The sequence below is a fragment of the Hirundo rustica genome, chromosome 13 (assembly GCF_015227805.2).
Source record: "Hirundo rustica isolate bHirRus1 chromosome 13, bHirRus1.pri.v3, whole genome shotgun sequence".
NCBI lineage: Eukaryota > Metazoa > Chordata > Aves > Passeriformes > Hirundinidae > Hirundo > Hirundo rustica.
The window spans coordinates 7104952-7125408 of record NC_053462.1 but is presented as its reverse complement, the minus strand read 5'-3'; the positions used below and the strand labels follow the sequence as shown (position 1 = coordinate 7125408).

General features: G+C 40.8%; 1 protein-coding gene and 1 long non-coding RNA gene across 8 annotated transcripts in view; one reads left to right on the top strand and one right to left on the bottom strand.

Annotated features, from left to right (window-relative positions):
* The first annotated feature begins 9733 nt into the window (after positions 1–9733).
* The window catches only part of TEX9 (testis expressed 9), a 21549-nt gene continuing 10825 nt past the window's right edge, over positions 9734–20457 (top strand). The window contains exons 1-7 of one of the 7 annotated variants that reach the window (XM_040077160.2): positions 9734–9778; positions 9879–9964; positions 10792–10855; positions 12044–12114; positions 16427–16475; positions 17420–17505; positions 19001–19179. In XM_040077160.2, coding sequence (XP_039933094.1) covers positions 9734–9778; positions 9879–9964; positions 10792–10855; positions 12044–12114; positions 16427–16475; positions 17420–17505; positions 19001–19179 — 580 coding nt within the window. Of the gene's footprint in view, positions 9779–9878; positions 9965–10791; positions 10856–12043; positions 12115–14448; positions 14486–14724; positions 15205–16426; positions 16476–17419; positions 17506–19000; positions 19180–20457 lie in introns of those variants that run through there. The other 6 variants (XM_040077164.2, XM_040077163.2, XM_040077165.2 and 3 more) reach the window with 6 other exon arrangements.
* Positions 17359–20457, bottom strand: part of LOC120758656 (uncharacterized) — a 3422-nt gene continuing 323 nt past the window's right edge. Inside the window, exons 2-4 of the long non-coding RNA XR_005702965.1 lie at positions 19126–19242; positions 18158–18307; positions 17359–18030 (exon numbers count right to left, since the gene is read on the bottom strand). This is a non-coding gene — a long non-coding RNA (uncharacterized LOC120758656). The remainder of the gene's footprint in view (positions 18031–18157; positions 18308–19125; positions 19243–20457) is intronic.

Here is a 20457-nt window from a genome sequence, read left to right as displayed (position 1 = left end):
TTGCTACTCACAATTTGTGTGCTCAACTCTGAGCAGCTCTCTTTGCTGTCCCAGCCTGGCTTTGGAGGCCCTTTCTTTGGATCATCCACCAAGGCTAAATGAGCTCTGACAACCTTTGCTGGGGATCTGTTTTCCTTTTGCTCAGTCCTTGTGATCTCTAGCATCATCTCCCAAATCAGCCAGAGAGAGTTCCTTCTCTGATTTCCTCTGCACATGGGACAGACAGTATTGTACTGTGCCCCAGGCCAGTGAATGGAGCAGCACACAGGAGTTACTCAGGCCTACTGCAGAGATGTCAGACAGCAAGAGAACAGAAACCAGGGATGCCGTGAGCAAACTCCTATCTGCTACAGTCTCAGAAACTTCTCTGCTAAGTTGTGCTGTTACAATATATTATTTTATTGTATTCAGTATCTCCTTAACGTGGTTTCAGTTTAAAACTACACCACTTCTACTTGAACTAGTCTTCTAATACTTAAAAAGAGGAGAAAGATTTATAAATAACTTCAGCAACTTTCCATGACCAGCATCACACATTACTTTTAACTGGCTAGTTCCTAGGAAAAGTCTCAATGTTTGTTGTCACTGAACGCATTAAAATTCAGGTCAGAGATAATGACTTTCTCTACAAACAGTGCCTTTACAGTGAGTACAGTCGCTTTTCATGCTTCACAATATCAGCTGTGTGAGGTTTTAGTGCACTTTTGGACTAATTTTGCATTAAGGCTACCTTCTGCAATACAGCTGTTAGTTCAGCCTGGTTAAGAAATCAGAGGTAGGTGATCTTCACAGAAGTAAAGTCACTGTTCTGGAGGTATCAGTTTATGACAATTTCAGTCCAGAATTTATTATTTTAAGTTTTAATTCTACTTAAGTATCTTTTAAGACTCAATTTACAATGAAAATAAGTACTACAGAATTATGTTTATAACCAGTGTTGTTTAACATGCATTAAAAAAATATTAAATGCAACTTAATGCTTAATGTTAAGGGTCAATTTTTCAATTTATTAATACAAGCAATAATTTTACAATTAATATTTTCACTCTTCAAGTCATCTCTGTACAGTAAGAATTCAACTTTTTTTGATAGCAAATAGTTGCTTTTATCTCTACATTCCACTTGCTGCTTCTCATGCAGTGGCATGGTCTTGCAAAATCTGAGCTGCCAACACAGAAGAAGAATGTGCAAATCTAAATAAACAAAATAGATGTTCCAATGGATCTCTTTCTTTTGTCCGGGTTTTACGGAAAAGAACCCACAACCTAGTCTCTGAATTTCAACACCTTTGCAGTGCTCTTTTCACTCAGGACAGCAAAAGGTGAAAGAGCTGAACTCATTAAAAATTAACTTCAGCCAGTTTTTGATTCCCTCCTACCTCCTTAACTAAAGGTTCGGAATATTTGAGCACAGAGATTCACTTACCAATGTTAATTAACCAGTTCACAATAAATTTTAAAGACTGAAGAGTCGTTTATCTGTTATGACATTGCTTGTATGCCAGTCCTATAACACTCAATGAATATACAACACCTAAGTTAAGTAGGGATTCATCTTTGTTTGAGAAAGAAAACAGTAAGGTGGGGTGGGATGGAAGTAAGGTAATTTTCCCATTTTATTTGCAAATGCAACTAATACATTTTGTATTTATGTACTTGTTTTTGTTAGGGATTTGAAATCTTAAGTGCTTTGTTTGGGGTTTTTTTGTTTGTTTGTTTGTTTGTTTTTACAGAAGACTTTCTCCATTAACTATTACTTCATGAGGCACAAATCCTAGGAAATCCTTTGTTGCAATAAGGGAAAAGAAAACATTCTGACCACACAACAGAAATCTTTAAAGCTCTGTCAGATGGGCCTAGCCTGGGAATTGAGCTCAGTGTTCAGTCTGGGGTTATTTTTGCCATAGATAGTTTCTTCATAAGACAGATGTTTCCCTGTGCCTGAATGTCCTACAGTGGTTATGCTGCAATCTTCCTCTGCATTCCATCTCACAAAGCAATTTCCATTAGAGAAACCCTTTAGTGTCAGCTAACTTGCACCTTTCTACTAAGTCTGACTGCTGAGACAGTAACTTGGCAAGTTTATGAACATATTCAATATATGTACCTTCCAAAAGACTCAGTCCAATTTGTCTTCATGTATAGACAACAAAGTTTCTGTGCTTTTCCTGGTGACTGTGCTCACATCAGAGATGTTCCTAATACTGTACTTAGATCTTAAATCTGAGGGATTCCTTAGAGTGCTCTGGGGCATCTACGGCAAGAGCTGACTTCAATAGAAATTATGGAGCTCAGCATGCCTAAAAACTAGGCCTTGTATTTTTAAAAGCTATCAAACATTCTGTTGTTAAAATAACATCTCTTTTCAGTGTGGCAGTACAACAAAAAGAAACCCCCTATGAATTTCTGCTGGCTCTGCAAAAACAACAATTGCTGTCGGCATTTGTTTATGAAAACAGGCAAAAGATAACAAACCAGCATTCTCTCCCAGCTGACAGGGAGCTACACATCTTTTCCTCCAGCTAGTGAAAAAGCTCCTACCTCCCTTAAGCCAAAATAACTTTTCAGTGCAGTTTAATACACAAACAAGTCATGTGTACTCATACTGGGGGTCTACACAGGGGCACAGAGCTTGACTTTTAATTCCTTTTCTCACACTGGCACAAGCTGCTCACAGAGAGCAGGCATTATCAGGAAAGCCAAGGGCTGCAGACTCACTGGGCATTTCTTTTATCAAGCAACACAGTACACACAGAAACATGTGCTATTCTAGTTTAAGGCTAACATTGAATGCTAACATTAGCACATTGAAAATGTTAGAACTTGTTTATACTTCATACATAATATTAATTTGCTTGGCCATAGCGCATTATTTCAGAATATTTCAGAATATTCCACTGAATCAAAAATTAATAAAAATATGCAATTTGATAGTAAAGGCCTGATTTGTTGTAGTGCTGTCAACATAGCAAAGTAACTTTGAAAACCCTCACCTGCATTCACCCTTGATATATGCACTCCAATATACAAAGTGGCAAATCCCACAAAAGCAACAGTATAAATTTTTTTTCCAGATGAATTTTATGCTGTGTAGAAGAATGTATTCTTCCAAGTAAAGAGGAACTGGATGCAAGTGAAGACACACCTATGCAGATAAAATATTCATGATGTGCACAAGAGGATTTGTCTCTTTCAGGCTCTGGGGGTTTGGTTCTAAATACCCAGTTGGATTTCTTACTGGCAACGGCAGGGACAGGAACAATAAACGGAACCCAGCAATGACAGCTGGAATGAATAGGAATAGCATATAATAGCATTTGCTCCTATTACAACTGCAGGGCCCTGCATCTAGGTGAAAAAATTGTTGGGGTTTTTTCCAAACCTGCCCTGTTAATTGAAAGCCTCTCCGTTGAAAATGAGTAATTTCTCAAAGGCACCTTGGTAGCTCTCTTTAAGTCGGGGGGGGGGTCTTCCTTAGACAGAGATCTAACACATAAAGTAACAGTCTTTTGGAATCCCAGTGATCAAATATAGTGGGAAGTATTCAGTTTAATTTTATTGCTAGTTTGCAATAAGTAAAATGAAATTTGTGGAGGAGAAGTCACTGATTTGTTTCAATTTATGTAGCCTTTGTTTAAAATAGGACAAGGAAATTATCTCATTTAAAGAAAAACTGTATACTTCCAGAGCAGACCAATGAACATTTAACAAAATTATCTGGTAGGTGGGTCTAAGAAGTAGATTTCGGTCCATGAGTGAATTCAAAATTCTTTCTTTTTTTTTTCTATGTAACTTCACAATGACAGTATTTCAGGCAGGAAATGGCATAAGATTTCCATTTGCAATGAAATGAAAGGTCACTCTGTAGCTTTGGGAACAAGCTCAGAAAAACATTTTTGTATGTTGCAGCAGCCCTCTGAGGATACCCTCCATTAGAAAGGTTGCCTCTTACACAGTAGGAGGAATTTCCATCATCAGTGAAAGATATTTCTCCTGTACTTTGACATTACCATGTTCTCAAATCCTCTGAACTTCTATACTGGAGGACCACATGCATTTTTTAAGATTTTCAATGTGGCAGACCATTACATTGATAAACTAACTTCTCTGTTTTTTACAAAAATACCAGCTACCACTACAACCAAAAAATCATACAATTATCATAACAACCTGGTAATATTACAGTGGCCACTTTGAAGAGTGGTCTGAAGAGTACTTGCCAAACATTTTGATCCCTAGTAATCAGAACAGAAGTGCCCAAAACCCAGAGATTAAAGGATTAGGCCTCAAGAAAGACTTGTGGTATTTCAAGAAAATGTGACTGATGCTCACCACTTATTTTTTACAGTGCTGATGAGATTTAGTGTTTAAGGTCCTTTCCTGTTCAGACATAAAAGCTGCTGTAATCAGAGTATTACTAGGGAAAACTACTCTGGTTGGGGATTCAATATGTTTAAATTGTTGAGCCAAGGTTATTGTTTGGATTAGGTTAGGAAGGATGACACCAAAATAAGTAAGCCCCAATAGTGCAGTGAAGCAGAGAAGAACAAAGAAAAATGTTTATATTTGTAAACAGGAATCTGGATAGCACAAGTATACTGGTTATAGCTATATTAAAAAAATAACTTAGACCAGCCTAGAAACTAGGTATTGTATATGTCTACACGACTACTAGAAACAGGAAAAAAACATTTCCATGACACTGAAATCTATATGAAAGCTAAACTGGAGACACTGGAGATGGAAGAGACTTAATAGGTCAGCCTGCCCATCCTGCAGCTCTGTTGTCCCCCAAAATCTGCGTACCTGGGTCCCACACACCTCCCCCGACGTCTGCCACACACGACTTGGCACACACCACTGGCATCCAGCAGGGTTATCCTGCCAGGAAACAAAAGATACCAGGGCATAGTGCTGCTAAACCAGCTTAGGATGTCTGTCAGAAAGGGCTAAAGAACTTGTACAGACTTCATATATTCAAACAGCAGCTTTTTCACAGGAGATCCATGGCTATGAACAATACTTGGTCATCTTCATATTTTAGAGAGCCATTAGAGATGCAGGAGAAAATATCAGCACAAAAATACTTTCTAATATACAATCATGCCATTTCAAACGCCATTGGATTATTATTACTGATTAGGGGGAAATATCCAACAGCTGTCTGGGGAATTCCCTCACTGTCTGGATTACTGATTTAATAGCTACATATTGTCTAGATCCTACCATTCCCCTAATATCTGAAAACGCCGTACACAAATTTGGTTTTTTTTCCTATGATTGCACAATAATAATGCATTTGAGTCTGATTTTTAGGTGAAGTCAAGATTACCTATTATACACTCCACACAGCAGAAATATGAAATAGCAATTTTATCTTTTAAAATAAGAAACAATACGAGTACTTAAAGCTAAAAACAAAGAAACAAACAAAATGCCCCAAAAAGCCCAAGCAAAGCCAAACAAAAAATACCAACCCATCCAAGTTCACAGAAATCTGCTAAGTATTATAGTCCACTTAGAATTCATTCCAGAATTCCGCTCTTCCCTTTCTCCCCTCCAGGAAATGGGAACTAGAAAGATGAAGGAGAAATTTAAGGTAGGGAAACTATTCAAGTGTGAAGCGGCTGTAATGGTTTCAGTTGTTTAGGTTACAGCGATACGCCTTGGATTTAAGTTTGACATCCTCTTTGGCACATTCAGAATAAATAAGTAAACAAACAACTGCCTGCTTGACATTCTTTGCCTTCGTGCGTGAGTGCTGCAGTCAGCCTGCGCCTGGTTTCCTCCCTTGCGCAGGGTTTGTGCAGCGTGAGGCTCCTGTGCACGCCCTGCTCGGAGGATGCTCCGGAGAGCCGCTCACGCCAGCCGCGCACAGACGTGGCAGCGATGCAATGAATGGAGCGGCCCCGTGGAAACACAGCCCTGCCCGCAAACAGCGCTGCTCTCCCAGGAAGCGCCGGTGCCCGCGCCTGGAGAGGGGATGTGCCCCGGGAAACAGTCCCCCTGGGGATGCCTGACCCACAGCAGGGGAATCGAAGCAGGAAAAACGGCTCGGGGCAAACCAACTTGCTGACAAGGGAAGCGGGAACATTTTGAATCACACTGCCTGGGTGAAGCATCCCTCCTTTCTAGGATGGAGGTACAGCAGACAGCTGCAAGCCCTGTGAAAGACTTTTTCTTCTAGAGGTGGAATCAGAAGATGTATAAATGACGGGCCCGTAGTAAGAGCAAGTTAATCAAATTTAGCTCTACTACATACCAAAGACAATATATAGCCCTTAACATGATTCTTGGTCTAAAAATAGTAAGCATTTGTGGCATCTATATGTGCTAATTTTTTGTTTACAATGGGCCTTAAAATAAAAAAAATCACAAAACCAAAAAGCTTGAGACAGCTTATCAGCTGTTATCTCTTTGCAGTGATACATTTGCAATGATTTTTATGTAAGAAAACAACTGTTCCTCTGTTTCTGACAAGTAATGTGATATACAGTGAAATCCTGTCCCTTCCCAGTGATAGATTTCTAGGTCTCTACTAAACATCACATTTTTTATGAAAAGAGAGGGAAATTCTGTATAAGGAATCTTATAAGAAGATATTATAAACAAAAATTATGTCTAAAAATAGGCTTATATAAAAATCTCATGCTCAATATTTTTATTGAAGGAAGAAAGATCACAAAATTTGTGCCTGTAGAAAGAAGAAAGCCATGGGTAGCAATTAAATAATGCATGTACTTTGGTTTAATCAAAAGGAAACACTGTATATCGATCCTCAGCGGTCTTCTACAGTGAACTGTTCTAACATCCCAGCAGCTACACACACCCTTCTGTCCCAAACCGCTCCCAACAGCTGTACTGACGGAGCTCTTCTGCTCCCTGACCTATCTCCTCCTTTGCTGGAAGAAAACCAAAGGCAACACAGTGAACAACTTCATTTTAACTTTGCTGTTGGAGTAATTTAATTCTGAGATCTTATAATCCTCAGAAAACAAAAATTGAAACACTTGAAAAATATGATGATGTACTACTCTACTTGGGTCCCTAGAAAGAGGTCCCAAGTACAGCTCGTTATGATCACAATTATCCCTCTGGTTAAAACTTGTCTCTAATCTGCTGTAAACTTCACCTCAAAATGACAGAAACATTTTCCTTTTACAGTCACTATGTTTGGGTCAACACTTAAAAAATGATTAAATGGAAAATGGGAATTTGCTAACAAATTGTTGGCTAAATCTTATACCATATTACTATGCTTTCAAATGCGCCTTTTTTTTTTTTTTTTTTCCCCCGGATAAATTCTGAGATAAATTTTCCTATCTCCTTATGTATCTCCCCATTGGTTGGGGTCTCTAATATAAGCCTATTCTCTACCCAGTTACCATCTATGTATTAGAGAATTAACCACAACTGTTAAGGTCACATCAGGTCAACTTTAAAGTGATAAAACCTTAATGGAGTAAGGGATCAAGAACATAAGAAAATCTATTATTTTTTCTAATTTTGTTTTTGACATCTCTGGAAAAATACTTTAAAGTTCACTAAGAAATACTTATCCAAATATACTGATCTTTTCATATTATTTCAACTTATAGGTAGTTGAATTCTAAATCCAATCAATATAATATTTCAAAAAATAAATCATATTAAATAAACGATGCTATGGATCTTAAGAAATATTGCAATCCTAATATGTACATATGAAATTAATCCCGGAGGTTTTAAACAAAAAGAACCTTGTGTTGCTGTGTTTGTTAACATATTTAATAATTGATGATATAATAAATTACCCCTCTTTTGTTTATTAAGTCTTAGCTAAAAGCTGGCTAGAAAACCAGTTGCTTTAATCTCTCTAATCTCAACCAGTGATTTTGTTGCCTCAGTATCTAACTAGCAGAGATCTTATTAAATTTTGGCATTTTAAGGTGTTATGCTCTTATAGCTATTTTGTACAAGAACTTTAAACCAGTAAAAATATTAATAAGACAATATTTTCGTTCTGCAAAAAGAAATAGTACTTTGGGGGGGGGAAACTTCCTGCTTAGAAAGAGCGTATTTCTCCTCTTATATTTCATCCTGCCAACCTTTGTTTCCTTCTCTAGTTCCCCTGTTTCTCTTAAAATCCCCCAGGATGTAACTAGAGATATTTCTAAAATGTGACTTTGGTTATTATGTGTAAATGTCTCACAGAATCTACAATTTATTTCTTAACAAAATCTGTCTTTTCCCTGTGGAGGTTAGATCTCTACTATTGACCGCACCCTATTTGTTTTTCCAAAACAAAAGCACAAATGATGGAGTTAAATTCTGGTTTGTTGGTTTGTTTGTTTAATGCCACCATTAACCCCTTGCTATTCTTATTAGTAAAAACACAAAAAGTGTGGAAATGGACAGACTTCTTGATGGACTTTTTTTTCAAAATCCCTATAACATTTTTCATAGGCTCACTCTTTTCCCTCTGCGTGTCAATACTTTTGATTCAACATTAGTGCTAAGTACTTTCATTTTCTGTATTGATATTTCTATTTTTTTGCCTTCCACTAATCACATTTATCCTATCTTTCATTTCACCTTATTTATCCCATTACATTGCCTGTCTCAATGCTCGAAATCTTCAAGTATTTCTTCTATCTCGTAAGTAATACTTCTGCAGAAATCATTCAGCACAGACCTTCTACTTCCAGACAACTTAGCCCTTCTGATTTCCCTTGTGCAAATCTCTTAATTAAAATCATACACGGTCCAGGTAACTCAGTATAGAACCACGTTATTCTTGCCCTATAGATACCTGGCGCAGGACAGCTGGGCTGTTGTTACATACAGGGACACAGTCTGCTAAGAAGTTGGGAAAGGAGATGGGAGCGAATGAGCAGGTGAGTGGGTAAGTAACCCACAACCTACTTGGTGGTGCTGAGCAGTGGGACACGAGGCTACGGGCAGAAACTGAGGCACAGCAAGTTCCAGCTGAACGGAGGAAGGACTTCTTTACTGTGCAGTGAGCGAACACTGGAATAGGCTGTCCAGAGAGAGCGTGGAGTCCCCCTCACGGGAGATGTTCCAGAACCGTCTGGATGCAATCCTGTGCCATGTGCTCAGGGATGACCCTGATTGAGCTGGGAGGGTGGACCAGATAACCCTTCTGTGGTTCCTACCAACCGGACCCATTCTGTTGTCTCCCAGACTTTGTGACAGACAACAGTGGGAACAGGCTCATGGGTGACTGTAAGGAGAAATGCAGCAAAATCAAACTGTGTGTTGCTGAGGGACAAAACGCAGGTAGTCAAACAAGTGGTGGAGGACAAGGTAAACACCAGGCAACAATCACAGAAATGTGTGCATAGGAAACACAGAGGGACGACAGCACCCAAGAACCGTACCAAGGGCGGCACAGTTGTCCTGCCGCAAACAGGAGTTTAATGCACAGAACTGAGGGAACGCTCGCAGGACAGCGTGTAGCAAGGCCAGAAGGGCTGTAATAAAGTCATATTACACTAACAACTGTTATGGCCCTTCGACCCTTTTCTCCTGCCCCTCACCTGAACCGCTGGCAGCCCAGCGCCATGCCGGGCGCCAGCCGCTCCCTGCGCACGGGCTCGTCCCCGCGGCAGTCGCTGGGGCCCTGACACCGACGAAGGGGAGGAGAGAGGGGAGGAGAGAGGGAAGGAGCGAGGGCGGGCGGCCGCCGGTTGCCCGGGCGAAGGCGACGCCACAGCGGCCTCGGCGCGGACAAAATGTCGGCGGTCGGCGCGGCCCGGCGGGGCGGGGATCTGCCCGGGGTAAGGCGGCGGCTCGGGCTGGGCTCGGACTCGGGGCAGCGGGGCCGTGGGGCCGTGCCGAGCCCGGCCCGCCCCGCTCACTATCGCATCCTCCCCGCAGGTGCGGAGAGCGGCCGGCAGCCCCCCGGCGCTGGCGGAGCCCGGCGCGCTGAGCGGAGCATGGCTGGCCAAGGAAGAGCAGTACAAGTAAGGAGGCCCTGCCCCGCTGGGAGCAGCGCACAGCCGGTGCCCTGTCCCCGGTGCCGCGGCTCCGTCCCCGCAGAGGGCGGATGGCACTGCCCGGGGCCGTGGGACAGCGCCCTGCGCCGCTGGACACCGCCGCCTCAGGCAGGCTCTAGGCCTGGACATGAGCTTCTTCTGCCCTTCAACCATTAACTTTAGTTCAAAATTATGACTATATAAAAGCATAAGCGTGTTAAAACAGCTTAAAAGCTGTAAAGGTTTTAAATGGACGCCCTGTTCCTATTACCGGTTAGTGCCCGGCCCGTGTGAACGGTCAGGGTGCACAGAGAGCCGCGTCTCAAACTCTGGCAGTCACAGCACCTTGTATGTGAACATGCAGGAGCGCCTCACTACTGTAACCTGTACATCCATATAGCAACACATCTTTAAATACATGACAAGCCATGTAGTCGTAAATGAGTCCTTCCCCAACCCCTGCTGCTGGGTGTACTGAAAGGAAGGACTGTGCTAAACATGGAAAACCCGTAGGAAATACAGACAGAGTGTGTATTAAAGCATGGCATGTCCAAAACCAAACATATCCTTCACCTCTCACAGTTATAGTCTAAACCTTGCTATTTAATGGGTATATGTGTCTTATTACTACTGATTTGGATGAAACACAGGAAATTGCTGAAACATAATTTTTTTTAATACCTTGAAGTGTATTTCAGCATTCTTTTGTAGCAATCATTAAAATTTCACTAAGTTCAGGCAAAAATATTGTCATGCTCCCATTTACTCCTTTTAAATCTTTCAAAAACTCTGACAAAAATTTTTTACTCTTTCAGGCGACTGAATGCAGAATTAGAAGCCAAAACAGAAAAACTGGTGCGTCAGGCTGAAGAACTAATGGTGAGTAGGTCATGCAGACTGTTAACGTAATTTAGTCTGGATTCACATGCACACAGGGTTGAGCTTCAAAAGAAATTTGGACCCTGACTATTAAAAGCATGTTGCTTTCAAATGCAAGGTAAGCTTTAATTTATTTCTTTTCGAAGTTGTAAACTTGTATTAAAAACTCATGAAAAATAGTTTCTGTGTAATTTCATCAGGTAGGTATTCACACACCTGTGCCTACAGCATTTGTGTAGATACATACATAAAACCACATAAAAAACCTGTTTAGTTGTTTAAGAAAAGCATCTGTAGGTGGTTTTATGCCTTAAATACTAAAAATTAGTATTTGAAAACCAGATACTGTTACCATAACCTCCTAGTGAAATGGGATCTACATTTTTCAAGCTGAAAGAGCTACAAAGAATTAAGTAACATAAATAGGAAACATGAACTTAGTAAGAAGGAAACTTTCTCAAAACAGAAAAAGTTGCTGCTTATTATCAGTGCTATCATTTAACATTGGTGTGGCTGTGTACCAGATAGAGTCAAGACTTACTTTATATGAAAGTTGGACAAATGAATGAAAAGGAAACAGGGCAGGTATGGTTTATACCCAAAATAGTTTGGAGAAGGTGTTCTGCATTTTAGAAATATTCATTATAAGTATACTTGTACAAATAAAAAAGGCTTAAAAATCCAATTACTTCTTTCTGGAAAGCTGTACTTGTATGCACTTTTCCTACTGTTGAAACTTCCATTTTATGGGCTATGAAAACATATTCTTCTCTTGAGCAGTGACAAGCTGAAGCTAAATGATTGGCATTTGAACAGGAGCAGATGAAACGGCCAAAATATAATCTAGTCTCTTTCCTTTAGAAAATAGCAACAACAAAACCACTGGGGTTTTTTTTTCTTCTCTAAATATAGCAGAAGATGAAATATTCTTAGGGTACTTAATATACCACATGGCACTGCCAGATTGCACAGATATACATTTAACAACAAAATAGCAGTGTCATTTTTATTTTTAGACATCTTTTCCTGTGTTTCAAAAGTTCTTTTCCACGGTAGACTATAGTTTTCATTCTTCTCCACAGTAGACTGTAGTTACTATTATTTGTGATTTACAAATAGGCAATTCAACTTTAATGGATTATATTCTCCCAAAATCAACTACTTTTTTTTTCTTTTTTTTCAATGAAGAAAGGCCAACAGAAGATACTATCTCAGCCAGTTTCAGTACAGAGTAAGTCACCTGAAGATGACAGACAGAGGTATGTGCTCTACGACTGCTGTGTATAATTGGTGGGGTACCTCACACTGATCCTGCACACCTTGTGTCCTAATCATGCTCCTGTTATACCTATCTTTGCTGCATACTGCATTGGTGAAGTCTTCAGTTTTTTTCCTATTATTTAAAAAAAAAATGATCCTAAGCAAGTGTTGTTCCTTGTTATTTCAAGGAAGGTGTAATTTTGCTGGAATGTTCTATCTAAGCTATTAAGAAGTGCTGACCTTTGTAAAAGGGCAAGGTAAGGTCACAGGACTCTTTGCAGTACCGAACAGCAGGCACTTGGCAGTGCGTGGTTTTTAACAGTTGAGCTGACAAAGTGAAGGAATAGATACTGGTTCACATTTAACTTGCCCTAAATGTTCCTGGGTCAGGAAATGCCTGATGAAAACAAACACAAAACCCTAAGACAAGCAAACATTGAGCTGCCACCCTCTGGAATGTGGATACCATTACAGTGCTGGGGCCTTTGTCCTGGATGATCCCAGCCTGAGTGTCCAAACCCCTCAGCTCTCGAGTGGGGACATGGCTGTATTCCCTTAGTCATTCTGGGGCATTATTATTTTCTTAGTTGTTCAAGGGTTTGTGTATTGGTAGTGTGGGAAATGGGTGAATTTAAGATAGACTAATACACAGTTTATCAAGGATCTGATCTGTAGGTTCCTAAATTTATGATGCCACTAATCGGGATAAGAAAGATACAGGAACAGACAACAAATTGTTTCAAATGTTAAGCTGCAGTTGGGAAACTTCAAAGTGTATATAGTCTTCAAATCTTCAAAGTCTGATAAAGATGATCAAATAGTTACTTTTGTGTAGAATAGAAGCAAAGTGATGGAGTTTTTCTGAAAGTAAAAGGGGTTTTCAGTACACAAAAAGATGTGGCAGCAACTCAGCTTCTCTGATAGAAGGCTGACTACCAGCAAATTTTGCTACTACAGTTAAAATTATTCCTGATTTAAAGCCATAGCTGAGGGAGTAAGGGGCAAGAAACTTAATGTGTTATCAGTCAGTATAATCATGCTTTTTAAATGAATTCTGGATCTCACTTTAGTTTTATGTTCTGTTAGATGGATTTTGAACATTAGACAGAGAATTTCTGAGAACTTCAAACTGGAGTTGAGTTTCAGGGCTGTTTTATTAAGTAATGTGATTGGAAGATTCAGCCCCACAAAGGGAATTATTAGCTTTGATGGTACACATTAGAAATAAATTGAAGTGTTGGAAGAATTTTTAAAAAAGAAACAAAAAGGGCAGTTAGCACGTCAGAGTATCAGCTGACCTACCAATTACCAACATAGATTAAAGCACCTTAAAATAACCATAGTCTGGTAAACATAGTGTTCCTGTAAACATTTACATGAGAGAAGATTGAAAATCCCATGCTGTACTGAAAAAAAATTAGAAATGTGTGCTAAGAATTAGGCACACTGATTATCCATGAGTGAACATTGAGGCCATTCAATTAGATTAGTTCCAAGTATTTAATATTTATTAAAAAAATCTTTTCTTTCTAAATTGTGCAAGCAGGCCTCAAATCTAAAGGAAGCATTTGAGATATTTTTGAAGTATTTAATTGAAATTTCTATTGATTGCTTTAAGGAGAATGAACACTAAAGCAGCTGAAAAGAGTGGAGGAACTGAAGCAAAGAGTGGTATCCAGGGGAAAATGTAACAGGTTGAAAGGAAAAAACAAATGAGTAAGCAAAGTAGAAAAAAGACAACAAATAGTTAAGTCACCCTCTAAGTCAGCGTATATTTTAAATGAAGTTGCTCTGGAGTTCTTGCAGCATATTGTCTGCAGGGAAATTCGAATTACTTAGCAACAAAGCGGCTCCGGTGAGAGCTCGCTGCAATGAGCTTTTGTTTACACTTTCCCTCTCCAGCCATCGCGTGGCTGGCGGCGCTGCGCAGGGCCGCGCATGGGCGGCCCCGGCCCGAGATGGGAGCCGGGAGCGAGGGAGCCCGGGCCCGAGATGGGAGCCGGGAGCGAGGGAGGGAGCCCCGGCCCGAGATGGGAGCCGGGAGCGAGCCCGGCCCCGAGATGGGAGCCGGGAGCGTGCGCGGGCCCGAGATGGGAGCCGGGAGCGAGGGAGCGTGCCCGGGCCCGAGATGGGAGCCGGGAGCGAGGGAGCGTGCCCGGGCCCGAGATGGGAGCCGGGAGCGAGGGAGCGTGCCCGGGCCCGAGATGGGAGCCGGGAGCGAGGGAGCGTGCCCGGGCCCGAGATGGGAGCCGGGAGCGTGCGCGGGCCCGAGATGGGAGTCGGGAGCGAGGGAGCGTGCGCGGGCCCGAGATGGGAGCCGGGAGCGTGCGCGGGCCCGAGATGGGAGCCGGGAGCGTGCCCGGGCCCGAGGTGGGAGCCGGGAGCGAGGGAGCGTGCCCGGGCCCGAGATGGGAGCCGGGAGCGAGGGAGGGAGCCCGGGGCCGAGATGGGAGCCGGGAGCGAGGGAGCGTGCGCGGGCCCGAGATGGGAGCCGGGAGCGTGCGCGGGCCCGAGATGGGAGCCGGGAGCGAGGGAGGGAGCCCGGGCCCGAGATGGGAGCCGGGAGCGAGGGAGGGACCCCGGGCCCGAGATGGGAGCCGGGAGCGAGGGAGCGTGCGCGGGCCCGAGATGGGAGCCGGGAGCGGCTGTACCCTGCTGCCCCGACCTCGGGCTGCTCATCTGTGCGCCTCTGAGGGATTTACACGGTCCTTTCACCGACCGTGCAGCCACACAACTGGAGAGAGGGTTTTCAAAATGGGGTGCTGTGGATGGGCAGCAGGAAAGAAGCATTAGGGTTAAACAAGTTGAGAATTTAAGAGATACAATGAGGTTGGGGTTTTTTGGTTTGCTTTGTTCGTGTTTGGGTTTTTTCTGTTTTGGTTTTTTTAAGGCGACTCTAAGACAACAGATACAGTAGGAACAAATTATTCTATCGAGGGAAAGAACATAACTGTTTTCTTGAGCATAGAGCATGTTGTATTTTCATATTTTTCAGAATCACATCTAACTGCTATTTCTGTGGCAGCAAATCCTCACCTTCTGCATGCTCCTAGAGCTAGCCAATAGGGAGAAAGCTTGAGGAAAATAGGGTAAATAGACAAAAACTAATCATCCTATTCTTGAAGTCTGTTGCCAGCCACACACAGATGATTTTTTCAGGTTTTTGTGTTGGTTGGGATTTTCTTGTTTGTTGAGATTTTTTTTTTTTTTTTGGCGGGGGGGGGTAATAAAACATGGAGCTTTGTGCAGATAATTCTTGTTGATTAATGTCTGTGAAATTTTTAAAGGCAAGATCTAAACATTTGCTCAAATCAGCCTGGCAAAAAAATTAGGTGACTTGATGAGCCAGAAATTTAAATTTTATTCAAATCTTTTATAAGCCAGCATTTTAATTGAAGTAAAAAATGTATAAAGGGTAGTTAAAAAATAGCCTTTCATTGCAGTAATATACATTCACATAACTCATTTTGAAAGCAAAATTATATCTGTATATCTGTTTGACAAGGAATTTGACCTGAATAGTACACAGCATGCTAAAACTTTCTGCTTAATTTCAGTAGATTTGAAAAATAATAATTTAACCTGATACTCAGTTACGAAGAAGCACAGTTGTCAGCCAAATAAGCAGATAAGAAAGCTGCCTTTTTTTTTTTTTTAAGTCTTGGATTTATTCCCCATCTGTAAAATGGATACCATATTTATAATACTTACTTCAGAGAAAATTGTGAGGTTTAATTTATAAATTGCTGCACTTCATATTCCTCTGACAGTCCCTGTCAATTGACCTGACACCAGTCAGTCTGATCCTGCTAGGACAGCTGGAGCCACCTCCTCACAGGATGTAGGGGACACTGGTTATATTTCACTTTGTAAGAGTGCAGGGGTTTTATGTCACATAGGTGTTACTCAGGGAGCTGCTGGCAGTCTTTGGTTCTGGATTGTCCTGGGAAGCTATAAGTCTGCTGAGTTCCTGGCTGGGTACTCCCTGCTCCAGGGAATCATTGATCTAACAAGCCAGTAGCCTGAATTGCAAGAGACAAGAACAGGATTCTGATACATGAGTACTGTTGTATTAGGTACTATAGACTCACCAGGTGGTTTGTGTTGCAGATGAGGTAAACTGGACAGACTGTGAATGAGACTGCATTTATGCCTGAACTCAGTATATGTTCCCACTTTAGCTATGTAGTTTATTCTGCACATATGAAATATTATTCTCCTGATTCTGACATGGGGGTTTTATTTTAACTGCAAAGTGTTTACATTATTATAGATCAGTGATTTTTTTTTTTTTTTTTTTTTTTAATGCAGAGATCCACTCCCTCCTGAAGTTTCATCTCTTACACACTCACTTGCAAAGGTACCAAAACTATCCTGGTTAAATTCTTTTCTAGCATAATTTCAAAAATATTATGACTTGCAGTTTTAAGGCTACAGTGGGGACTTACATGGGTGCCAAGCCAAAGGGAAGCAATGCCCAAAGCAGCGCCACAGGGACAGTGTTACCAGGGCACCTCAGTGCCACTAGTGGTCAGGTGGACTTATATAATGTTTAATTTTTGTATTCTGTTTTCTCTTCACATTGAGAGAAACGTTCAGTGTTTTGAACATCACATTAAGAATTCCAAGTGAAAAATATTAGAACATAAGTAATTTCTTGCTTTCTTCTCTCCCTCACTTGTATAATACTAAAGGCAGTACTAGTGTCTTCTAGATATTAAACAAGCAGTCAGAGTAACTGAATTTAGAAAATATAATGAAAAAATGAGATTAGGAACAATCTCAATAGTGTCTAACTACAAGTATATTGAAACTTTCATGAGGTGAGCTGAAGCTTTTAAAATACCATCTGCAGTTATTTATCAGTATTCAGTAGAAAACCCTCTAATTTTTAAAGAATATTTGGGTGAAAATAACAGAAATATTGTTAAATCTTCCTTCAGTGGGGACTTTATAAGATTAAAATAATGCATAAAAGACCATTTTTTTGAAGGTATGATGACAGTCCAATAATTAATACCTTGATAAAAGCTCAGAGCTTTGCTTGTGCATAGATTTCTTATGAGTATGTGTGGAAAACCTCCCACAAGCCAATGACTGTTAGGGCATAGAGACATAAAAGTTGCAAGCTAAAGATGAGTGCAAATAAAATTGAGAAGTCATTTTGAAAGTTTGAAAAGCACACTTTGAAAACTATCCTTGAAATTGGATATATGAAGAAGAAGAAAAAAAAAACCCTTGAAAAAGCTAGAAAAAAATTTCAATAATAATAATACCCCACTAATTTCTGAAAAAAACTTTTAGGTAGAAAACAAGAAGAAATTTCCTTCTGTGCCCACAGCTCAGAACAGACCATACTCTGCAAGTAAGGGAAAAAGAACAACTTCAAGGTATATCAAACATCTCATTTGGTTTGCCATGAAATATTTTAGTCGCTTTTTTTGTCTATCAAGTTATTTTATAGATGTATGTTTTTATATTTATACAAATAAATATATCAAACCTCTGGTCCTCCTCAATCAGCTCCTCCATGTGGCTCTCTCTGTTTACTTGCACCAAAATGATCCGTGGACATATGTGATTAATATTGCAGCAATCAAACTGTTGCTTTCTGCTTTAGCGGTTTGCAAGGCTGACAGCTGAATTCTGTGAACTCCTTCTGTAAAGGAGGCCCAGTGAGCAAAAACAGAGCACCTGAGGCAACCTGGGCCAGCACACGTGGGTGCTACAGCCTGATTGTGATCAGACTGGTGCTGGGGAATTTGAGGCCTTGAAGGGCCTCCTCTGTTGAAGTGAGTCTTGGGCTCACAGGACAAGAGGCTCGGTAATACAACACAGCCTCCAGGTGCTCCCAGCTGAGAAGCTTCAGCTCTGTGGGTAGCAAATTCAAGGTTGTAAAACCAAGAAATGGAGATCTGGACAAAGACAGAAGAGTCAAAAAATCCGTAAGATCCTGGAAGCAAATTAAAAGTGCCATAAATTATGGCAGAATACAAAAATAGGATGAAAATTGTCTGCACGGTGGCAGGACATGGAACTGACCAAGGCTGAGGCTGTCTTACAGGAATTGGGAATCCCTGGAGATTCTTCAGACCTCCCTTGGACAGTTCAGCGGAGTTTTTCTGCTGGCACCCCATCATGAGGTTTGGAAGTGGAATTGTGCAGATACAGAGCCTGTGGACAATCCAAAAGCTGTGGGAGAAAGGAGCTAGGAGGAGTTTGGAGGCTGGAATGAGGATATATTGGAATAAGAACTTAGGAGCTTCAGATCCTTTCAGAACTAAGATCACCTTTCTATAGGATGTAGCTGAGCAGCTACCCTGTGTAAGTGATGTGTTACCCTGCATTTTGGTTTTATGAAAATACTGATACTCATCTTCTAGGATCAGTGAAGTTTCCTAAGCTGGGCATAATGATGCAGAAATTGTCCTAAGGTAGGAATACAGCCAGGGGCAACAGAGTTCTACAAGATAATGTGGTAGGGAAGTGGAAAGAGCAGAAATTACAACAGAGGATAGAGGATCACCCCAGGACAGTACCCAAAGCCAATGGAACATTCCTCTCCTTCTTTGCTTTACTCTGATTTAGTTACGGATTTGTCGGATGAGAAGACCATGCCAGAATCTTCTCAGTTGCAAATGGTAGTGATTTCTCTGCCCTCTACATTATAGTATGTAAAATCCTGTAATTATTTATGTGGAATATGGTAAAGGTATCTTACAGAAAGCAAATGAGAAATTGCCACTGATGCATCTTTCATATGAATGAAGGTAATGAAATTGCATTAGGTAAATAACAACACTCTTAAAAATAGCAAATACAAAAAATATTTTACAAAAATATGATGTATTATAAATTTAAAATCTAGGGTTTTCATTTTTTTAGTTCAAAAATAAGAAACATGGAAGTACAGAGTGCTGATGGTGTTGCAGTACTGGAAGATTGCATAGGTTTTTCTTTAACAAAAGCAATAAGCAAAGTTGAAGAAAAACTAAAGAAAGGAGTCTTACCAGACTGTCAAGATGATGATATTATTCCAAGGGTTGGAAATGAAATGGGAGCAGGTAAGTTTCCTTCCATGGTTAGTACCTTTATTCTTGCTTCACGTCTGTTAGAAATGGGTTTTTCTGGGGAGAGAAAAAAGAAAGAGTTTCTGTAAAAATTACAGGGAAAATTCTAAAGTTTTTAACTTAAAGGGAGAGAAGATTTTTTTCTCTTTACATAGTCCTAGAGGAAGATCAGGTCACATATGAATGTTTATGTGGAAAAGCGAAATTTTATCTTCCTTTCCACCTTTGTAGCAAGGTATTTGAATGGTTACATATGTTGAACAAGTGCATAACATTTGATTCATTTCACTGGGGAAACAGAAGTACGGGATGCTAAGCTTGGATTTCCAAAAAGATGGGCTCCAGTGTATGCACAGACTCTGCCTTTAGAGGGAAAAGCCTTTCCTCAGACCAGAGCTGTGGATCTCTGCAAGTGGCTGAAATGAGGTAATGTTTCAGCTACAGTGCTTGAATTAGAATCCTCCAGATATTTTCCCACTCCAAATGGTGTGTTTATGTCTGTCCTAGAAACAGAACAGGGGAGGGATTGCAGCATTTGCCAGCAAGGCTAAAGACATGACACAACATCTGTGGTTTTGGCTCTGGTGTGATAAAAGTGAATTTGTGTGGCTCCTTACAATGCTAAAGTGAGCACAAAGTCAGAGATTCACCGCAGTAGCTGGAAGTGCCTGAGCCCTCTCCTTTTAATCTAACAGCTTGATATCAACAAGCATGCCAACACAGAAATAGCTTGGTTTCTAACCTCATGTAATTCTATGCACATCTTCTGTTACCAAGTCTCCCATAACAGATCCTCAGATAACTTTTTTATAGTTTTCTTCCCGAACCAAAAAGAAATTGCTTTGGCTTGCATTGGAAACTTAGACTAAATTAATTCAAGGCAACTCAAGAAGAGTTATTACTGGTGCCTTGTAATCGTGGACCAAGGGCATGTATTGGAGTGTTGAGGATTGTTTCTGTAACTTTAATGATGAAATAGAAATCTTCTGGATTGATTTTTGCATTTTGAATTTGATACTGACTGTTTCAAGCACTCTGAATGCCTCCTTACTGTGGTAAATAAGCTATTGCAGAGCATTCCAGCAATGTCAGGCTCTCAGAACAGTTAGGGTGTTCACAAGGAAGCAGGCACAGGTATTAAGCAGGCCCTGTTACAGAGAGAGCTCAGTGGAAATCTCCATAATGGATTCCTTAGGCCTGTGTGCCTGTGCCTAGCTATTCAGGCCAATGTGCTGATAAGGATCCATAGCACTTTCCTTGAGCTTCTTGCAG